The sequence below is a fragment of the Heptranchias perlo genome, chromosome 3 (genome assembly GCF_035084215.1).
Source record: "Heptranchias perlo isolate sHepPer1 chromosome 3, sHepPer1.hap1, whole genome shotgun sequence".
Lineage (NCBI taxonomy): Eukaryota > Metazoa > Chordata > Chondrichthyes > Hexanchiformes > Hexanchidae > Heptranchias > Heptranchias perlo.
In genome coordinates, this window is record NC_090327.1 from 102,497,956 (window position 1) to 102,517,550 (window position 19,595).

At 43.2% G+C, this 19,595-nt stretch overlaps 1 protein-coding gene across 1 annotated transcript in view; it reads left to right on the forward strand.

Annotated features, from left to right (window-relative positions):
- itga9 (integrin, alpha 9) overlaps positions 1-19,595 on the forward strand; it is a 382,843-nt gene that overhangs the window by 58,534 nt on the left and 304,714 nt on the right. The window contains exons 6-9 of the mRNA XM_067981373.1: positions 7,282-7,411; positions 10,998-11,083; positions 14,628-14,690; positions 18,254-18,391. Of these exons, the coding sequence (XP_067837474.1) occupies positions 7,282-7,411; positions 10,998-11,083; positions 14,628-14,690; positions 18,254-18,391 (417 nt within the window). The remainder of the gene's footprint in view (positions 1-7,281; positions 7,412-10,997; positions 11,084-14,627; positions 14,691-18,253; positions 18,392-19,595) is intronic.

Consider the following 19,595-nt stretch of genomic DNA (forward strand, 5'->3'; position numbering starts at 1 on the left):
ATCGATCCAGCAAAGGCCTCGTCAATAACTTCTGCGGACTGGTGCCCAAATTGGGACAGCTGTCCCACAGACTAGTCAAGTAACAATCTGAACACGGTCATACTCATAGAAACATTAGCCAACATCCCAGACTGCTCCATCATCATCCCTGGGTATGTCCTGTCCCAGTGGCAGGATAGATTCATCAAAGTTGGAGCACAGTGAGTGATGTACAATTGGTTGGAAATGGCCTTGGGAGCCCTAAACATTGTCTCGAGACCTAATAAAGTCTCACTGCTTCAGGTCAAACAAGGTCAAGGAAACTTGCTCATCACCACCTATACCCACCCTTAACTGATGAATCAGTATTCCTCAATGTTGAACATTCATTGGAGCCCTCTTGGTAGGTGACTTTGATGTCCATCACCAAGTGTGGCTGGATAGTTCCACCACAGACTGAGCTGCTGAGTCCGGAAGTACATTGCTGCTGGACTGGGCCTGCATCAGGTGGTGAGGGAAGCAACATAAGGAAGTAACCTACTTGATTTCACCCAATTTGGTGTGAGTTAGGATATGGGCAACAGAGTTTTGGATTAGCTCAAGTTTATGGAGGGTGGACAATGGGAGGCCGGCCAGGAGAGTATTGGAATAGTCAAGTCTAGATGTAACAAAGGCATGGATGAGGGTTTCAGCAGCAGATGAGCTGAGGCAGGGGCAGCAACGGGCAATGTTACGGAGGTGGAAGGAGGCGGCCTCGGTGATGGAGTGGATATGTGGTCGGAAGCTCATCTCAGGGTCAAATAGGATGCCAAGGATGCGAACGGCCTGGTTCAGCCTCAGACAATGGCTAGGGAACTGAGTTTGTGGCGGGGACTGAAGACAGTGGCTTTGGTCTTCCCAATATTTAGTTGGAGGAAATTTTTGCTCATCCAGTACTGGATGTCTGACAAGCAGTGGGACAAATCAGAGACAGTGGAGGGGTCGAAGGAGGTGGCGGTGAGGTAGAGCTGGGTGTCGTCAGCGTAGATGTGGAACCTGACGTGTTTTCGGATGATGTAGATGAGAAATAGGAGGGGCCAAGGATAGATCCTTGGGGGACTCCAGAGGTAACGGTGCGGGATCGGGAAGAGAAGCCATTGCAGGTGATTCTCTGGCTACGACTGGATAGATACGAATGGAACCAGGTGAATGCAGTCCCACCCAGCTGGACGTCGGAGGAGAGGCGTTGGAGGAGGATGGTGTGGTCAACCGTGTCAAAGGCTGCAGACAGGTCGAGAAGGATGAGGAGTGATAGTTTACCACAGTCACATAGGATGTCATTTGTGACTTTGATAAGGGCCGTTTCAGTACTGTGGAATGTGTGGAAACCTGATTGGAGGGATTCAAACATGAAGTTGTGGGAAAGATGGGCATGGATTTGGGAGGCGATAACACGTTCAAGGACTTTGGAGAGGAAAGGGAGCTTGGAGATGGGGCGGTAGTTTGCAACGACAGGGGGGGTCAAGTGTGAGTTTTTTGAGGAGCGGATGATGATGACAGATTTGAAGGGAAGGGGGACAGTACCTGAGAAGATGGAACTGTTAACAATATCAGCTAACATGGCGGCCAGGATGGGAAGTTGGGTGATCAGCAGTTTGGTGGGAATAGGTTCGAGGGAGCAGGAGGTGGGTCTCATGGTCAAGATGAGCTCAGAGAGGGCATGAGGGGCGATAGGGGAAGTTTGGTTTGTTGGGTCAGGGGGAGGGAGGGAAGTGGCAGATGTAGCTGAACGGATGGTCTCAATCTTAGTGACAAAGGAGTCCATGAGCTCCTCGCACTGGTTGTTTGAGATGAGGGTGGAGGAGACAGGGGAGAGGGGTTTAAGAAGACGGCTTGTAGTGAAGAGAAGCTGGGGTTACCATATAGAGCTACCTGGATGCTAACCACTAAAAGAAGCAGACTAAGGACAGAGCCAAGCAGCCCCATGACCAGAGGATCAGCACAAAGCTTTGTAGCCCTACCATCCAATTGGACACCATCCAATTGAGAATGGTGCTGGACACTCGGACAACTAACAGGAGAAGCTGGCTCCATGAATATCCCCATCCGCAACCATGGTGGAGCCCAGCAGGAGTGAAAGACCAGGCTGAAGTGTTTGCTCTCATCTTTAAGCAAAAATTCTAAATGGATGATCCTACTTGTCCTCCTCTCAAGGTCACCACCATCATGGATGCTAATGTTCAGCCAATTTGGTTCACTTCATGTGACAGCAAGCAGCAGCTGAAAGCATTTGACATAGCAAAGGATATGCACCCTGACAATATCCCAGTTGTAGTGCTGAAGACTTGTGTGCTGGAGCTAAGCACTCTCGAACCAAACTGATTCAGTGCAGCTATGATACTGGTATCTACCTCACACTGTGAAAGATTGCCCAGGTAAATCTAACCTGGCCGATTACTGCCTTATCAGCCTCCTCCTCATCATCAATAAAGTGATGGAAGGAGTTATCAAGTGACACCTCATACTTTGAACCACACTGAGGACACTCAGCTTGGATTCCACCAGAACCACACAGCTCCAGATATTGTCACAGCCTTGATCCAGACATGGATGCAAGAACTGAATGCTTGAGGAGAGGTGAGAGTTGCTGCTCTCTATATCAAGGCAGCATTTAGCTAAGGATGGTACCAAGGAGTTCTAGCAAAACTGAAGTCAATAGGGGGTCAAAGGGAAAACCCTCAATGGCTGGAATCATACTTGGCACAAAGGAAGATGGTTGTGGTTTTCCTTACTGCAGGAATTTCTCAGGGCAATGTCCTTGACCCAACCATCTTCAGCTGCTTCATTCATGATCTTCCCTCCATCATAAGATCAGAAATGGGGCTGTTTACTGACAATTCTACATGTTCAGCTTCATTGACAATCCTCCAACAACAAAGCAGCCCATGCCAGATTACAACAGGACCTGGACAACATCCAGGCTTGGACTGACAAGTGGCAAGTAACACTTACACCACAGAAGTGCTAGGTAATAACTTCATGAAGAAGAAAAGGCCCAAAAATCTCTCCCGACCTTCAATGACATTGCTATCATCAAGTCTCCCCCCCCACCATCAACATCTTGGGAATCACCACTGAACCAGCCATATCAACACTCTTGCTACGAGAGCAGGGCAGAAACTGGGGGGGATAAATTCGATAAGGGTCCGTTTTGGGCGGTGGTAGCACGATGCGCCAGTACCCCGGGCCTGACGGACCCTGCGTAGGCAGGTCGCAAGTTTGGACCCAAGGGAGCACTTACCTGCAATCAGCGTTCCTTTCCAGGCCTTGCACGTGGAATCAAAGCAATTTGCATTTTCCACCATCAGAGGGAGCTCAATCTCTTAAAGGGAGGATGTCTCTTAGAAATCTCTTAAAGGTAGCTGGTACCTATTATTTGCTGAAAGTAACAGTCTACTGTTTGCATGGAGTCTGAACGGAGATCAGACACTGCACACGTAAAACACAGATGCAGGTCCCATCCCTATGTTTACACATTGATGAGTTATGTTAAAACATTGAATAAAGGTTGCGCATTACTAAATCCCACATCCTCCAATCTGCCGATCTGAGTTGGTACCAGGCCTGCGAGAGACCGTGCACCCAGGTTCTCTGCTGATGCACTAGAGACCTTGGGTGCAAGAGGTGAACAGAAGGAGGGACATCCTATATCCACAGGGAGGGCAAGAGGCCCTCCAGACATATACTCAAAAGGCAGTGGGAGGCAACGGGGGATGAAGTCAATGCCAGGTGCACAGCATCATGAACATGGATGCAGTGCAGGAAGAAGTTCAATGCTTTGACATGAGTGGTCAAGGTGAGTGAGGTCAACTGTCAAGTGGCGTCTCCTACCAACTGCACCATGCACTACAACCCCCACCCCCACATACCAATAAACTCTTTCCATCAATATTCAACTCTTCCCATCAGATGCTTCCTCTCACCCCTACACATTATCACTGTTTCAAGCCTCCCACCCACAACTCATAGGCCACACACACTGGCAGCTATTCAACCATGACAGGCACATCACCCAGACACACATCTCGCTTTCTTGCAGGAGAAGGTGGTGCATATCAGGAGGCAGCAAGTAGCAGTGGCATTTAGCCCCTCGAGCCTGTTCCACCATTCAATGAGATCATGGTGGACCTGTGAACTAACTCCATATACCCGTCTGAGCCCCATATCCCTTAATACCCTTGGTTCACAGAAATCTATCAATCTCAGATTTAACATTCACAAGTGAGCTAGCATCAACTGCCATCTGCAGAAAAGCATTCCAAACGTCTCCCACCCTTTGTGTGTAGAAGCATTTTCTAATTCCACTCCTGCACATCCTGGCTCTAAATGTTAGGCTATGTCCCTGTGTCCTAGTATTGAAGTCTAGGAGACCTCCAAAAACAGTTACAAATGTCTTGGCAACCAGAAGCAATAATCCATCCACTAACCTGTAAATCCTGCATGGTTCTTTTTTAACTAGCGCCAGTGGGGTCTCCTCCAGGCATTCTAAGACACGTTCAGATGGTTGGAGTTAAGACTGTGCGTTGAGTTGAACGTTAAGTCCCAAAATGGTGTCTATCACTTTAATTCAGCATTGCACACTGATTGAAGCCATTTTCTCCCTACTTTACATGATTCCAGCGTTCGTTATCTGTGCCTTTGCTAACTCCTATACCAAGATGGCGTCTGGCGCATGTCACACAAGAAACATGTGTGCGCATCCAAGACACAATCTTGGATGTCGGAGAGGCCGTGTAGCGCTGAAACAACGGGCACAACACGGCCCAATTTAGCGCCCTGGATACTTTGTAATGAGTGGCTCACCTCCTGACCCCTCAAAGCTTCTTCACATCTGCAAGGCTCAAGTCCGGAACATGAAAGAATACTCCCCACTCTCCTGGATGAGTGCATGACACAAGAAACTCAACACCCTCCAGGACAGGACTGTTTTCTTGATTGGCGCTTCTGTCACTGGACTTAATATCCACACTCTCCATCACTGACGTACTGTGGCTGTAATATGTACAATCTACAAGATGCACTGCAGCAAATTATTTCACTTCACTTCTCTGTAACCTTCAACACCGTGAAGGACATCATCACTAGCTCAGTGTCCTGGGATTCCCTATCTAAAACCATTGTGGGAGGACCATCATCACGAGGACTGCAGCAGTTCAAGGAGAAGGCCCAACACTGACTTCTCAAGGCAATAAATGTGACCTTGCCAGCATCGTGAGAACGAATTTTAAAAAACCCTACGCTTTCATATCATGGTGGTTCTCAGAAGTGCTTACTTGCAGGGTGACCATGACATCATGAAGATTCCTTCTGCATTTCAGAAGGGGGGATGGAACTGAGAGAATGTGCTGTAAACGTGGGGGCAAGTAATTCTGAATACTGTTGATCAGTTTTATAAACTAGCCCTTCATTTTTTTTTTAGAGATTATTGTTAATGATGCCCTCACTAAATTTTCACTTTGTGTGTTTTCCCATTAAAATGTGCTAACGAATGGGCGAATGGACTCCAAAGCAAAAGCTCTCCAACGTGAACTGGAATGAAACCACTAGAATTCAGACACTTGTCCTCTCTGCTCAAATAAAAATGGTCTTCCTGAATGGTGAAGGTTTATAAATTAGGATAGAACTCCCTGTAAGCCATGTTATAAAGTTCTAACGGAACATGGGGAATTTGAAGCACTGGTTTAGTTGAGCATTTGACAAGTTGTTTAATTCACATTTTCTGAGGCGCTGTAACTCTTCGTAGACTGGATAGAGTTCTTACACCACTGTCCCTAAAAGTGAAATAAAACATGCTGTCTGGGATTGCAATCACTGCATGTCCAGTCATTTCTTAGGGATTTCTTGCACTTCCTGTACTAAAAGGCACTGCTGTGTTATGCTGGTGGAAACAGAAGGGGAATCTGAAGAACGATGCTGTAAAGGGACCCAAGAACTGTCACCGTACCAAGGCTCGTGTAGACCACTTGCTTGTTTTGGGAAAGAACAGAATCTGTATTGTTTGAAGGGTTTGACTAAATAACTCAAATCTCTGTTCTAAGAAGTACCTGATCCTTGAAAGAAAGAACTTGCATTTATACAGCATCTTTCAGACCCCAAAGCACTTCATAGCCATTGAATTACTTTTGATCTGTAATCACTTTTGTAGGCAAATTTGCATGCAACGAGGTCCCACAAACATCAGTGAAATAAATGACCGGTTTTGGTGGTGTTTGAGGTAGAAATGGTGGCCAGGATACTTCCCCTGTTCTTTAAGTAGTTCCATAGCATATTTTGGTCCACCTGACTAAGCAAACAAGGCATTGGTTTAATATCTCTGCCAATGTAACGCCCCCTCAGTACTACACTGAAGTGTAAGCTTACATTATCTGGTCAAGACTTGGTGTGAGGCTTGAACCCATGATCTTCTGACTGCTACCAATGGGCCAAGCTGACATATAAGACTGTGGCTGTTGTATGACAGTGTTACACAGGTTGTATATTTTTAATGTATTTATTGAAGAGTCTAGGCAGATAGACACTCTGGAATTTAGCATCATAACATTGAGGGCCAAGTGGAAATTTTGCAGAATTTTCCCTCAGAAGATTAAATAGTTGGGGTAGAGTCTTAGACAAGAGAGATGGAACATGGTCTGTGGAAGAAGCGAGCTTGATGGCCAATATGGTCTCCTTTTTGGCATTCCATGCTCAATTATGTTCTTTAGGGAGAAGATCCAAAGTATAGAGCAGAGTATAGGGGTACAAATGGGGCAAATGTAACTCCAGTGCTCAAATGCCATGCTTTATTATATTGCAATATGTCACAGGTCTTTGATTTTTGTCTTAATACTTGAATCCTAAAAGAACACAGGATAAGTAAAAAGTTAAGAAAAACTAAATAATGAAAGCAAAACTCCAATGTCTATCAGTCTTTACACCTCAATATGCAACTCATGTACCTTGTGACAGCCGATGGCCACACCAAGTGCCTCTTCGTCCTGTAATCTGAGATATTTAAACAACTGTTCAAACAATTCATTGCTGCTGAAAGACCTACTGGAGATTAAGAAAAGATGGAAATAAAAGAATCAAAAGCTCCCAGACTTCGGTTATAACAGAAACATTTCTTGCTGTTATGCCAAAGGTCCCTAATCCTGCACTGGCAACAATCCAGCATGCACAGTAGCTACGAAATTAGTAATGTGGATTCTATGATGAGTGATCATCAGTTGTGTAGGATACTGCACTGTTCACTTCAGTGGGCTTAACATCTGCCTTATTTTGTAGCACTTGGTTGTGATGGGGGCACCTGGGTCATACTACTGGACAGGCACAGTTAAAGTTTACAGTCTGAAAGATGGCAAGTATTATCACTTTGAGGATTCAACTATTGGGCCCAGCCACTACCGTTACCTTGGTAAGTAATGGAAACCTTCCAGCATCTTGTGGTGTACAAGTATAAGAAACTTGACTTCTCAATGTTAACTCAGCAGCATTTGATGAAATCTGGTTTTGTCTCTCCTCTCAGAGTGCATTTGCACTACAAGTTTAGAGTTGCAACAAAGCAGTTTTGGCTTCAGACCAGCGTTAAACCCGTAGAGTGTAAATCAGGTGTTAAGGCCCGAATTGAATCCAAAGAGAAGCAGAGTGAGATTCCCTCAGATGAGGCCCTGATTCTGGATTCGGGCTATATTTACATTATAATTGCAGTGCTGGTGTGAAGCAAAATCACTTTTCGCCAACATTACAGTTGCTTAAATGCAGTGTTAGTGGGACACCAGCAGCTACTGCCTACAAAATGGACAATAGACTCTGCAAGCTATTTGAGATATTGATTGGTTAAGGAGAAGGGGAGATATAGTGGGAGCTCCCAATGACATTCTGGTCAAGTCCACTGACCGACAGTGTGAAAGCCCCAAAACTGACTATTGGCGTGAAATGCTGACACATTGCTAAACACTGACCATCAGTGTGACACCCCTAAATAGTGACTGCCAGCATGGATGTTGAACAAACGGATGGGCCTCAGTTTAACATCTCATCCAAATGGTGGCACATCCAACAATCTCTGAGTGGTGCACCGAAATGTCAGCCTAGCTTTCATTGTGGCACTTGAACCAACAGCGTTATGACTCAGAGGCAGGAGTGCTATCAACTGAGCCAAACTGACACGTGGGCTAAGCAATGATGTTGGAAGTCCCTAGCCATTCCACATTACAACTGTGATAATGGTCACGCACAGTCCAAAAAATATCCATGTTAAGAATTGACCACATTTCCTGAGGTCTGAGGCTGTGGACAGGAAACAGGCCACAGAGTAAACACAGAGAATTAAATCAATTCCACCACAGACTTGTATCCGTTAGATGCTACTGAATCAGAAAGGAAGAACCGGAGATCAACATCTAGAGCCCTGGCTCCCATTCATGCAACTGGCTGTACACTGGGGATAAATTTTCCTCTTTGCTGTTTGAGTAATACTCTCAGGCGTGAGTAATGCAATGAATGTAAGGTGGGTTTGTACCACCCATCTTACTTTCTCTGCTAGGTCCTCAACAATTTACAGTTACTTCAAAAAATAATCAAAGAACACATTAAGGAGAGAGACTTGCACCATTTGTTATTTTTCTTCACAAATTAAGAGATGGAACGTTGAGTTTTGATAGGTTGTCATGCATTGGGATTTGAAAATGCCTAACAGGTCATGTCAGGAACACACAGCTTAGTCAGCCATTGGCATAATAACAAAGAGCTTGTTATTAGTGCAAAATGCACACAGACATTTACAATACAAGAATGATGGACTGGACTATCACATCTGGTGGTATGTAGTGCCTGAGATTTGGTTTGTGGGTGGGGGAGGGATTGGGGGTTGCTGAATCCTTTTCAGGTGATACTCTCCACCCCTTTTTTGAGTTTATGAAACATCAGCATGTTTATATGAGACTGTTAGCTTATTCAGGGTTCATAGGCTGGGAAATTTATTTTCGTGCAGCCTACCCATTAAAAGCATCAAATGATCTTTTTCATTCCTGCTTGTTTTCATTTTGGATTTGTTTGTTTTGATTTTTTTGTACTATTCAAACTGAGGGGTATCATTGCTGAGGATGGAAGCTTTACATTTTATACTCAGTGCAAACATTGGGCAGATTTAGCACAGCTCCCTCTATTCTGCCTCATCGACGTGCCCAAGCTCTAGCCTCAGAAGAGTGCCCTTATGCTACATCATTGTGTATTTTTTCATTCTACGACCAGCAATCCATAGCTCTTTGACTCAGATTGCCAGATAGAGCTGAATTAACGGGTAGCTTTGAACTGCAGACCCACCCTGGCTAGGAACTAAGATTGCCATCTTTTGCTCAGTCCAAACACAAAGACAAACATCATGGGGTAGGTTTTCAACTTACTGCCCGAGCATAAAACTGAAATCCAATGGAAATGAGAATCTGGGGGGGTTTTATAACGGGCGGCTGATCCGCAGCGCGGTTTTACTCCCGGCCAGCAAGTTGAAAATCTACTCCCAGCTCAAGAAATGGCAGCCATTAGCTATTTCACTCTTTCCAATCAGAATTAGCAGAATGTTATTCGCCGGAGAGGGCCACAGGATAACTACAGGCACAGAGATAAATAGGAACAAACAGCACAATAGATTAGTACACTCATCTTTTCCCTCAGGGTTTGCAGTTGAATCTAGCCTGGGCTGATGAGATGAAGGTCTCTACTTTGTTGGGTTGTAAGTAAGATGAATTTGTGTAATCTGGACCGAATCCCTCTCAGGTTTCAAGGAAGCTGTCCAGTAAATTTGATAACAATGGGTTAGTGTCTTTAAAAAAAAACCTGTGTACAGGTGTGACTGGATCCGCTTCATATTCACACATTGGGAGGGGGGATCGGCTTCATATTCACACATTGGGAGGGGGGATCGGCTTCATATTCACACATTGGGAGGGGGGATCGGCTTCATATTCACACATTGGGAGGGGGGATCGGCTTCATATTCACGCATTGGGAGGGGGGATCGGCTTCATATTCACGCATTGGGAGGGGGGATCGGCTTCATATTCACACATTGGGAGGGGGGATCGACTTCATATTCACACATTGGGAGGGGGGATCGGCTTCATATTCACACATTGGGAGGGGGGATCGGCTTCACATTGGGAGCGGGATCTGCTTCATATTCACACATTGGGAGTGGGATCTGCTTCACATTGGGAGGGTGATCCACTTCATATTCATGCATTGGGAGGGGGATCCACTTCATATTCACACATTGGGAGTGGGATCTGCTTCACATTGGGAGTGGGATCCACTTTATATTCATGCATTGGGAGTGGGATCTGCTTCACAGGAGGGTGATCCACTTCATATTCATGCATTGGGAGGGGGATCCACTTCATATTCATGCATTGGGAGAGGGATCCACTTCACATTGGGAGCAGGATCCGCTTCATATTCACACATTGGGAGGAAGATCTGCTTCACTTTCACATATTGGGAGTGGGATCCACTTCACTTTCACATATTGGGAGTGGGATCCACTTCACTTTCACATATTGGGAGTGGGATCTGCTTCACATTCACACATTTGGAGGGGGAATCAGTACTTGATCATAAACCCATTTTGTGCATTCGCGATTTAACTTATTTTACATTTGCACTCAGCATTTTTTCGTAGTCTCAAATAAAATATCTGCATCAATATTAATCACCAGCTTCACTATGTTTCATAGGAAATTGACTTTACTGGGACACTTGTATTCAAAATGTGTGGGAAAACAACCAAAATAAGATCACTTAATCCCATTTCCTTTTTGCCGTGAAGTATTTGCATTGGATTTCCTGAGAGTTGCTGTTCACGCTGACAAACATAATTGCGAGGCAGTTGTTGAACCTATTTATTTACATTGAGTTGGGAGAAATGGAGGCCACTGAAACAGGCCTCACTGCTAATTTGAACCAGCTGGACCACACGTTCCTTATGCTCTTCCTTTTCCATCTAGGATATGCGGTGGCTACAGGCCATTTCACACAACCCGGTTCTTTGGAGATTGTAGGAGGAGCCCCACAGGATGGAGGCATTGGAAAGGTACAGGTCTAAAGAAGTTTAACCAATTCAATCGTCCACTTTTATCACAAATGACCACACGACACGATATAGAATTACAATTCCAGATTCATTAATTTTTTCAAAAGCAGCTGGGAAATTGTATAATAAAGGGAGCATTTTGTCACTGTTTATTTGTATAATTTTGTTTGTGGTGTTAAAAGTTTTATTGAACATAGGAGCTCACAACATCTGGACCCAATTCTTGAAAAGCAGCCACAATTACAAAGCTTTTCTAGTTGTGTTCAGTTAATGTATATTATTATTGGCGTATGATTCAGGTCAACGGAGACTTCTCATTGTACAAAGCCTTTGTTTCTACCCCAGCCCTGCTTAACCTAGCCATAATTCAAAGCCAGAAATGAGCTGGAACCCACTTCATTTCAAGAGATTGATAACAACATAACTTTTGTTAATTGACTCTCCAGTCTTGGTTTAGATGACCCATTTCATTCAGCTGCCCTTTTTGGGAAGATGCCTGAAATTAGCCCATTGTCTCCAATAGGCCCAAATGCATCTATCCCACCTCAAGTGCATGAAATCTGAAGGAATCATGTTAACTCCTGAGGGTAAATATTACGATATGTGCTCCAGATACAGTGCTTTGCTAACCGGGAGTGCATGTTGGGGAAATATGCGTGTGTGCTTCCCATGATTTTCCATCCATTAAAATTAATGGTCAGAAAATCTGGAGGGTTACGGTTTCATGATTTCCTTAAGTGTGTTCCCAATGGGCAAGGTTCCGTGCCTCGATCGTGCGTTTGTAAACCTTATCCTTCATCATAGTATCATAGTTGGTACAGCACAGGAGGAGGCCATTCGGAGGAGTCTCAATATTAGCTCGCTTACAAACTGAAGGCACAGAAAACGTAGGGATACATTTTTGTTTTGCTTCCGCTCATGACACCTAGACATAAATTAAAAAGTCAATTTTGCCAGGCTCCAAATTGGCTGGTTTTTTAGTGAAGAAAATTGGGCACTTGCCAGAGACTGCATTACTGGTGAGCCAAGCCTATCCTCATTAGAGGCTTGAATAGTTCCCTTGCCACATATCACAAATATCTGGCCAGCTGCTCCCCTAGCATTGAGTTTACCTACATAAAATGGGAGCATGAGTGATCCTTTGCTCTGACCTGATGAAATTTGATTCTTAAAGGCAGGTTACTAGAACAAAGAGTGATTGAAAACTTCTGTTTTTTTCACTCAACATTGGTATTGTTTAGTTTTTGTTGCTGTGGAGCATGCCATGTTTGTATTTTTGTGGTATTTCCTCCAGTATTATAGCTTGCTGCTGCAGTTTAACTTGCAAACAAAGTGGTGAGGATGGAAATTCCTTTTGGGGCTCTGATTGTGGTGCACAATCTAGATGAGGCAGACAAGTTCATGAGGGGACAAGAAATGCAGGTGCAAGAACCACTGAAGAGTTATGTATGTACCCGTCCTCATCCCAAAAACTGCATTTACTGGCCCAGGCAATCCAACTGAGCCATGGCAGAGGAGATGTTTTTCAGCACCCACAAAGGGGGCTGCCACATTGCTATGCATTGGAGCCCAACCCGAAGGCAACTTGTAGCAGAGGGGCAACTCTTCCTAGATTAAACATTTATGCCACCAGATCCTTCCAAGGCACTACTGGTGACATATTCAAATCAGTCAGCCAGTTGTACACAGATGCATCAAGTAAGTGACAGAAGCTTTGTGGAAAGGAGGCATTAGTTTGACAAGGCACAGGATGTTTCCCAGGTGCCAGGGTTCCCAAGAGTACAAGGAGAAGTAGATGGCACACGCACTGTACCAACCATTGAACCTGGTTGGCACCTCCTGACAGGCAGGATACATTGCTGTCCAAGGGGTGCCCTTAAGTGCCAAACAGGGCAACCGTACTCAATTCCACCTCATGCAGTAGCATTTCTGCTTCGCCAGCCATCAAGTGAGGCACTGCTTCATCATGCCCATTGACTCACATTGGATCTTTTTTTGCCTGGCACTCTTCCCCCTCTACCTCCTCCTCAGTCTTCGTAAAGCCTGACAAATACTTATTTTTTTAAAGCTTTATGAAAGCTGAAATTATAGTTGCCCTTATATGCAGCCACTTACCTTTAAGTGTGCACATCCCTTTAAATTTCAGTTGCTGGCTACATTTTGCACATCTCCCATTAGAAAAACTGCTGGTCCAAAGCTGTACTGGGAGCGTATGCTATTTATTCAGCTTGGGCACAGTCCCCTCAGTGTGCTGTAGGCTGTTTTGGACCTGCCATTCCTGTCACAAATTTTTCCAGTCTCAAAGTGGCAGCTTAAATAATCCTGCAAGGACAGAAGGACAGCATGTTTGTGCATTTAATGCATTTTGTACTGTAGTGCTGGGACGTGAGTTTACCCTCATGATGACCTATGTGGACAGTTCCCAGTCCCTGCTGTGTTGTCGATTAGAAGCATTACATGGAGGTGATGAAACTTCCCTAGAAAGAGGAAGGGAAGAATAAATCAAATTGCGGTGCTCTCATATGCTGTCCTCCCCCTCCCTCCCTGTCCATGTAATCGACCAACACAGGCAAACACCTGAGCACAGCTTACCTGCTCACCCTCATAGTTGGGGATGATGTATGGTATTTGGGAGCATAAAATAGATGGAAAAGTAAAAGATAGGCATACAAAAATGACAGCCCAGTTAACAAAATAGGCAATTAATTATACTGTGTTTGAAAGATAAATATTGAAACACTACTTAAACTTTCATTATTTAATATTTGAATGGAAACATCTATATTTCTCCAAGCCCAGGTCTCTGAGCAGCTTGGTGTCCCACTCAGTGGTTACTATCAAGTTGCCCATTGCCCTTCCAGGGTTGTTTACCAACAGGTTTCTTGTCTATGACATGATGACAATAATAGCCCTCCAGCAGACACAGTAAATGTTTAGACTCACTGTTGATTTTTTAATTCAAAGATCAATGACTTTAAAGCCGTACAAACTGTATTATGTGACATAGTCTATAGCACACATAGCTCCAGTGTGTAATAGAGATTGAATATAAAACCATTTCGAACTAGCTTTTGAAACATGTTTGCTTAAATTAATAGGAAAATATTTTTTCTGTGGGCATACTGAGGCTTAATGCAGTAACGTACAATCTCCCATTGTATAAGATGGCACAGACCAATTCTATCACCCACAATGCCATCTTACAACATACTTACATAAGGCTAGTTTTTCTATATTGAACTCTTGAAGGGCTCTGCACCGGGAGTGTGATTACATAAAATTACCCCAACATTTTACAAGATGGTGAGATTAAAGGCACAGTTCACACCAATTTAATGCATAAGTACTACCCACTCATATAAGTGAATAAGGTACATTTTGTGTCAGAAAGACTGCCAAGAAACAATACACATTTGTGAAGAATTATTATGAGATGACGTTTAATAACGCAGTTGTTTATCTTTCAACCTAGGAGTAGTGTTTATAATGTGACCTGTCTAGTTAAGGTTGATGCAATCTAATGCTTTCTAATTTCCTTTTCTAGGTTTACATATTTAAGATTGACATAGACAAGCTCACAGCAATTTTCACAATTCCAGGAAAAGAGGTCAGTTTTGCAGACAATTGATGGTTCGTTAAGTTCCTGCCTCTTGCTAGGCACCAATTTACACCCTAGGTACATTTTAAAGACAACAGAAGATCTGACTGCGTTTTAGTTGTGAAAGTAGTCCTTAACTTCCTGGTGAGGCAAGCCTGACTTCTGTCTAAAAGAAGGAAAGACTTGCATTTATATAGAGCCTTTCATGTTTTTGGAACATCTCAATGCACTTTGGAGCTGCTGTAGTCACTGTTTTGCAGGCAAATGTGGCAGCCAATTTGTGGATTACTGAGGTGACTTGTCCTGTAGATGTTTATTCAGGTGAATTATAAAGGTAAAGTATTTTGTCACTTTTTAGCTCTTCGGCCAACATATTCCTCCTCATCATCATTTCTTTTTTTTCTCTAATGAAGACAAAGCCATCCTCTGGGATTCCACAATTGCTCGCTTGTCAACTGCCTAGGTAGACTTCCTGGTGAGACAGGGCTGATTTCCCATCCCTAAAGGGTAGCAAGGCAGTAAGGTTGTGGCCATGGATGAGACTGCTGCTACATATTAGATCAACATCATGTAGGTAATTAAAGTTGTTACACAATTCTCCCACATCAAACAATCTGCTTCAATTTTCAGTTTGAGATGCCCATAGGAACATAGAAACACAGGAACAGGAGTAGGCCATTCAGCCCCTCAAACCTGTTCCGCCTTTCAATTAGATCAGGGCTGATCTGTATTTAACTCCATCTACCCTATCCCTTAATACACTTGCCTCACAAAAATCTATCAATCTCAGTTTTGACATTTTTAATTGACCTAGCCTCAACAGCTTTTTGGGGAAGAGAGTTCCAGATTTCCACTACCCTTTGTGTGAAGAAGTGCTTCCTGACATCTACACTGAACGGCCTAGCTCAAATTTTAAAGTTATGCCCCTTTGTTCTGGACTCCCCAACCAGAGGAAACAGTTTCGCTCTATCTACCCTTTAATCTTCTTAAACACCTCAGTTAGATCACCTCTTAATCTTCTATACTCAAGGGAATACAGCCTAGTCTACGTAACCTGTCCTCATAATTTAACCCTTTTAGCCCAATTAAAAGTGCAGTGAGTCTTTATGGATGGAAAATTGTGAGTAGCATGTCTGTGACCTCTCAATTTGTGTAGCCTGCAGGCAAAGCTCCCTGCCAATACTGCACATGAGTAAAATTGGCCCCTTGATTTCAACACAGTGGGGATGGAGGCAAAGAGTATGTAGGAGAGTAAATTGGAGTGTAGAAAAGCAGTACCAGTAAAGCAAGGCTGGATGATAGGGTGAGATAGGCCTATCAGGTGACAAGCCTTTTCTCATATCCTGTGATGGAGATGCCAGAAGACTTCCCAGATAGGGGAGCAGTACTTAAGTCCTGAAAGGGGCTGGGATTTGTACAGAGTTAAGAATTTTTCAGGTGGACTAGGTTTGAACCCATAGTGCCTCCTAGTCCTCCGCTTAAATTTTCTATGTATTCAATCTTCAATGTACACTCTAATGCACAGCTGCCAGTATTTTTCAACAGATATTTTAATGCTGTTTGTAGTCTTTATTGGTTTTATAATGTAGATTTTACAAATTTGCACTCTGGAACCACATACAGTCCAACCACTTAAACCTTCCACGTTTAAAACGGGCAGTCGCTTATATTGGCCGATAATGGATCATCATTATCCATTTTCATTAATGTCAATTTCAGAGTTGCCGGTTATAGTGTCTTAAGTGCTTCATTTATTTAGGGCAGAAACAGCTGTGTTTATTCACTGATCTATATCTAGATCATCCAAAAAAAATCAAATTCAAATTACTCCAGCAGTCTTTCACAAGCTAGTGAAAGAAAAATCAGAAATATTGATATTGTGGAGATATTACAGCAGTAATCCAGCAGCTGTAATTTTATTTATAGCAGAGACAAAAATACATTTCATGCCTTTTCATTTCAAACAACCATCTAAACAGAAACTTTGTTTTGACAGGAATAGCAACATCTGCAAAGTCTTAAAACTGGACAAAGAGTAAAGCAAATTGCAAACCCATTTAATTAATAACTTAAAAGAACAACTGCATTGATAGAGCAGCCCATCAGATCAAAAAGTCAAGGCGCTTCAGACACAACAAAATTACTTTTGAACGATGCAATTTTATTAATGCTACTATTTCCTATTTTCCTATTTTTGTGTTACAGTTTTTTAAAACTTTCTTCCTCTTAACTGTCTGTTACTTTATATTTTATTTTTTAATGCTGTATTCTCAGACTGTCGAAGTTGTAATCTTAAGTGTTTTTGCTCTGCTCATTGCCTGAATCTTTTTCCTTTTATGTCATTCTAATGTGGATAAACAAACTTGTTCAAGAGGGCCAAGGAGCATCCCCACACTGAATCATAATATTGATGTTGTGGAACCATGTTTTGAGTTTTTTCCACTCCTCGTTTAAACTACTGTGATTCTACAATTTAGAAATTTTTGATATATCGGCCATTGTGCATTGCGGGCAAATAGCGTTTGTGCGAACACGCCCGCTATAAGTGGTGGGGACTGTATTGGGAATTTGGGCGGCCATGCAGATGTCAGCCCATTTTTATAAATTAGCTCCAGGAGCATGAATTCATAAGATTTGTCCTGATACATTTCTTTTACAATCTTTTAATACCATTTCCTGCTCAGGCTGTGCCTCTATTTTCAAAAGAAAAGTGTTAGTCCTTAATTTGTATAATGTATAGAAGAGATTTTTTTGTATGCCCAGTCAAATTAGCTAGCAGCAATGGAAAGAGGTGGCTGAGCAGGACAATGCAACTAGCATTGGTTCAAGGATGTGGTTGCAGTGCAGGAAAAAAATGTAACGACCATACCAAGGTAAACTCCCCCCCCCCCCCCCCCCTAAACTCTCTTAATCTCTATACAGCTCTGCACCACCCAACTTTAGTCCAAGCACTATCAATCCTTCACTCCCCTACTTCCCATGCCTCGCCTTCATTCACAGTAGGACACTTCACTACACCTTCTTCTGTTTCTTCACACACTGAACACCTGCTATTGCCCTCACAACGACTTCTCCCTCTTGGCCACACTTGCTGCTCCTTCCTCTCACCATGCACACTAAGCTAAGCTGCCTCACACATCTTCAAAACCCTTGAACAGAGCACACACTTCCTGCTGCCACCTGGGAGCCTCAATCACCACCAGCACAGATCGGAATTTCAGGCGTGCGCTGTGCACGATTCTCCGACCATACATTTTAAATGCTTGGAAAATCATACTCAATGCACGTCCAATATGTGTTTCCAGTGGGCAAGGCTGCTCGCTCAGAATACTTTTAAATTGAAAGTGAACAAAGTGCTGAGGTAGGTGGGATAAAGAATAGCGCCTGTCTTTCATACAACTGACGAGTTTTTCATTTAATTATATTAAAATGTTAAGCACAGAAATGCTTCCTAGGGTTGCAATATTATGTTGAAAGGTGAAGTCACTGCTCGTACACCGAAGGTTTTATTGAATGGTGGAATCAGTTATCCAATGTATGTAAATGATATATTTTGACTCTCTTCATTCTAGATGGGCTCGTACTTTGGCTCGTCATTATGCACAGTTGATTTGAACTCAGATGGCTACTCAGACCTTCTGGTTGGAGCTCCCATGTTCACGGAGATAAGAGATGAAGGCCAAGTAACCGTGTTCATCAACAGGGGCAATGTAAGTCTAATCTTTGAGATTCACTTTTGCAGTGCTCGATTGTTTATTTAGACAGAAGTAATGGACTGAATGGGTAAAACCCTTTTTATGTTGGTCTGTGTAGAGTAAATCAGAGAAGTGTTTGCCGGATGAAAGGGATGCAATTACATCCCAACTTTGAGGGTTTGGGGCACAAAATGACATAAATGGGATGTGGGCTTCAGTAACATAGGAAAGAATATACAGCATGTGCGTACAGTATAGGGTGAAGTTTTCAAAGCTCTATCCCAGAAAGAGACTCACTTGACAAGGAGCTAGGATTGGAGAATCTTTCATGGAGATTAATGATTGGAAAATCCAATCCATATCCAACACATCCATATCAAGCAACACTCCACACTGGGATTAGAGCCCCATGAAATGTATAGTTCTTACGGCTTTTCTCAAATGGCAGGATCAAAATAACATGTCATAATGTAATCAACTCATTTTTTTCCCTTGGGGTTACAAGTTTCATTGGTAAAATAAAAATTGTTAGCCCTTTGGATTAGAGTGTTGGATTTTTGTAAAGTTTTGCCATTAGATCATTAACTCGAAAGTGATTTTGAATTCTCACATGAATCATCGCAAAGGACTTGCTTTAGTTTTGTAAAATAAACTGCAGTTCATCCCATTGTCATGATATGGGCAGACAGTGAGGTTCAGTGAACTGGTCAACTAATCTGTGTTTGGTCTCCCCAATATGGAGAAGATCGCATCGTGAGCAGCGAGTATTAGATTGAAAAATGTACAGTAAATCACTATCTCACTTGGGGGTAAGGGGACAGGTGTTGCGACACAGGTGTTTCATTGCTCAGCCTCACCCTCCAGAATGCTCTGCCAATGAGCATAGGGGGTTTAAAAAGGTACTAATAAATAATTTTCTTTAATAAAAAAACTAATACAGGGCTGTTTTTTGCTAAATGACTGAGGACATTTGAACTTTATCCATTAAGTTCGCTCCGACTTCATTTATGGTTTTTATCTTCCCGTCCTTCCTGCAAAGACTCCACTGTTGATTGCCAGTGCCCCATTTCCCACATCTCCCTAGTTGAGAGTTCAAGAATGAGGTGCCATGATACAATAATGTAAGAGACTTAGAAAAAATGTGATCGTATAGGAAGGAGCACCAGTAATGGGGGTGACGGAGGAGCGAATGAAGGTGTTGTAGAGGCAATAGTCCCTT